The sequence below is a fragment of the Cryptomeria japonica genome, chromosome 9 (genome assembly GCF_030272615.1).
Source record: "Cryptomeria japonica chromosome 9, Sugi_1.0, whole genome shotgun sequence".
NCBI lineage: Eukaryota > Viridiplantae > Streptophyta > Pinopsida > Cupressales > Cupressaceae > Cryptomeria > Cryptomeria japonica.
In genome coordinates, this window is record NC_081413.1 from 256,978,341 (window position 1) to 256,981,541 (window position 3,201).

Genomic DNA, 3,201 nt, shown 5'->3' on the forward strand with positions numbered 1-3,201 from the left:
TTTTAGAATCTTATGAAATATGCATTTACAATTATAAGAAATATGGAAGGATTTATAATGATTGGTTAATAAATAAAAACAAAAAAAATCTAAAAAAATAAATTTTGGATGATGTAAGATTGTTTTTATACTGTGATGTTCCTACATTAGACAACTATGATTATTTGAAAAGTGATTTCTCAACATTCTAATAACTAGAAAAAACTAGGATGGTCTACCTCAACCTTAAAAATTCAAGATGAATCTTCTTCACTTCACTAAATACTCCTTAATCTATCTAGCTCAAGAAAGCTTAAAAGAGGCAGAGAGTTTTATTGGGAAGAGAGATGCTCGACGTTACTCTAACCTGGCCGCCAAGTTATAGAAGATCTAAGCTGTAAAAATCATGGACACTGAAGATACTCGTGTTGTTCAATGGTTGGAAGAAAATCAAGAAGATTCATACCGTTTAGAAGTGAGAGGAGATGGAAAGCTTGCGAGTATTTTCATGGTGCCAAAGACAATGAAAGGAAATGATGTCATCTACACTCCTCGGGTAATATCGATGGGTCTTTATCACTTTCTCACACCTCACCTTGCTGAAATGGAATCCGAGAAATCTAAAATCATTGCACGGGCAGTTATGAATAAGCTTCCTCCTAATTTCTTTACACCACTCCAAATGATTCGACAAGGCGGCGGCCTTTCACATTTGCAGGAGGACAATTTCTTCGGAGGGGTGATCCATGGCGCTAGGGACTACTATGGGGACGCAAAGTTTCTCAAAAAACTGAACGAGGAGACTTTCGCCATGATGCTGTTTAGGGATTCTTCCTTCCTCCTTGTTTTCCTCGCACACTATGTAGCCAATAAGAATGGCCGACCTTATCAACAACAATCGCATTCACATGGCGGCAGCCCCTTCCACGGTCTAAAGTCAGGTAAAGGTGTGTATTTAGATGTCATCAAATTGGAAAATCAAATCCCACTTTCAGCCTTAAAGTCACTCCATGATTTTATTGGTGATCCAAATCAAAGATTTGAGGATTTTGTTGCTCAAATATGTTCTTATTATTCTCCATTCTGGATCCAACCCAGTGAAGATTCAGATTTAGTTAGCAAATTTCATCTACTGCATTGCCTCCATGCCACAGTTTATAGCAAGTCCCGTAAGGCCGTTGGCAAACGCCTTACTAATGGCTGGTTTCCTTTTACATGGCTTAAAAACCATAGTCTCTGTCTCAGAAGAAATAGTAGTTATAGAAATAGTAAGAGGGTTTACAAAAAGAAACAGGATCCCAGTCGCCTGTTTGGATCTAATGTTCTTCCCTCTACTTTAAGATTAAGCAAAGCCGGAGTAAAATTCAGGCATTACGAGGGAGGCATTGAGCAGATAAGGTTTGACAAGGCCCGGTCTACTTTATATCTTCCTGTGTTGAAGATTGGTATTATGACAGAGACGATCATTAGAAACTTGATAGTCTTTGAGTTGTGCTCATCAGAGAGTGAAGAAAATGCTGTTACTAGTTTTGTTCGTTTGTTGGAGGAGCTGACGGTAGACGCTAAAGACGCTGAGTTGTTGAGAAGAAATGGAATCCTTGTCAACTGGGTTGGGGGCGATGATAAGATGGTGGAGATTGTGAAGAGCTTGAGCAGCTCAACATGGAAGCCATACTTCAAACCTGTTAACGATGCCAGAAGCAGCCTCAAGACTTATTACTCAACAAGGACCTGGAAAATCCTGTGGAGTGAATTTCTGGACACTTCTTGCTCAAAACCATGGGTTTTGATATCCGCTGTCGCAGCCGCTGTTTTGCTTGTTATGACTGCTCTGCAGATTTTATGTTTGTTCTACACATGCAATAAAAACGCCTAGATCATTTGTTCTGTTTACCACAATCAAATTGTGAAACTTCTTTTATTACAACAAGTTTTCTCTAATAGTGAGAGATATTTCAGTTATTACTGCGTCAGCTGTAATTATGTGATCTGTTTTTAATTTGACTTATATTCCCATGAGACATCACGAATACTGTGAATTTGTCCTAAGTTTTTTTAATCCCAGGACTGTAATCATAAGCTATAAAAACGAATTAATTGTTTCCATCTATTGATGTCAAAATTAAGTGAAAGTGAAAGTGTAAGTGTATGTGTATGTGTATGTGTATGTGTATGTGTATGTGTATGTCGATTTCATTAGTAAGTATATCTAATTAAGATTTTTGAAGTGTATAATTGTAGCTTCTCTTGATAAAGTTCTTTATATGCGATGATTTATAAAAAAATTCCTTTTGGTGATTAGTGTTGTCAACTCACTTTAATGTATCTATTTGTTGTGTGATCTATATCCTTCTTGTGTATTTGACCCTATTTACCTAATGTATTAACAACCAATTTGAGACATTTCCCTATTTGGGTCTCTCTTGGTCAAGGCATGCATTAATGTGGGTTCTCATTCCCCCATGAGCTTTTCATTTGTTTGGAGTTGCCAAAATCAAAGAAAATTCATAATGGCTCATTTTTTGGTCATTTCCTAAGTTCAAGTAAGTTGTCAAACTTTTGAACTTTTGAGGTTTCCCTTGTTGATATGCTTTTTTGCTCATCTATGTCATTTCATTTACCCTTGTTGGGATATTAGACTTTCCAATCCTAGCATACCTTTCACTCGTTCCTTACCATTGTCATTTTTATTTCTTTTGGATTTTTGGACTTTTTCCTACCAACATGTCTTCTAACAAAACTCTAATTAATCAAGAGAGCATTTCTGGATTCGATTGTGTGAAAACTGTAATTCCTCAATCCTTGTATTAAGTCTTTCAACATTGGAGTTTCAAGCATATATTTACGTTAGTAGAGATTCCTTGGTACCCACAAAGCCAAAACTCTTTGGCTTTTTCACTAAATTAATTTGTGAAGCCAATGGTTCAAACTTATTTTTATCTTAGTAAATGTTCCTTTTCATCCCCAAACCCTAAACTCTGACAATTTCTTTACTACATCTTTTCCAAAAAGAGATACATTTGCTCATCTATATAGTTGAGTACTTCCTCCTCGGCATCTCTAATGCCTAACTCTTGACAACTCCTTGCATATATACTATCAGAGTCAAAAGTGTGGGCATACCATTAATGTAGTACATGGTATGTGGGATCCTCAAACTCTAATCCTAAATGCTTTTTGTGACATTATCTTATTGAGACCATGAGTTCCAACTTATCATTT

General features: G+C 36.5%; 1 protein-coding gene across 1 annotated transcript; it reads left to right on the forward strand.

Annotated features, from left to right (window-relative positions):
* Positions 1-385: 385 nt before the first annotated feature.
* On the forward strand, positions 386-1,855 carry LOC131034452 (uncharacterized). Its single transcript, XM_057965946.2, has one exon. It carries the CDS (start codon positions 386-388, stop codon positions 1,853-1,855), a length of 1,470 nt encoding a protein of 489 aa, XP_057821929.2.
* The last annotated feature ends 1,346 nt before the right edge of the window (positions 1,856-3,201 follow it).

Coding starts and splice junctions, on each gene's coding strand:
- LOC131034452 (XM_057965946.2), top strand. CDS start 386: ATGGACACTGAAGATACTCGTGTTGTTCAATGGTTGGAAGAAAATCAA.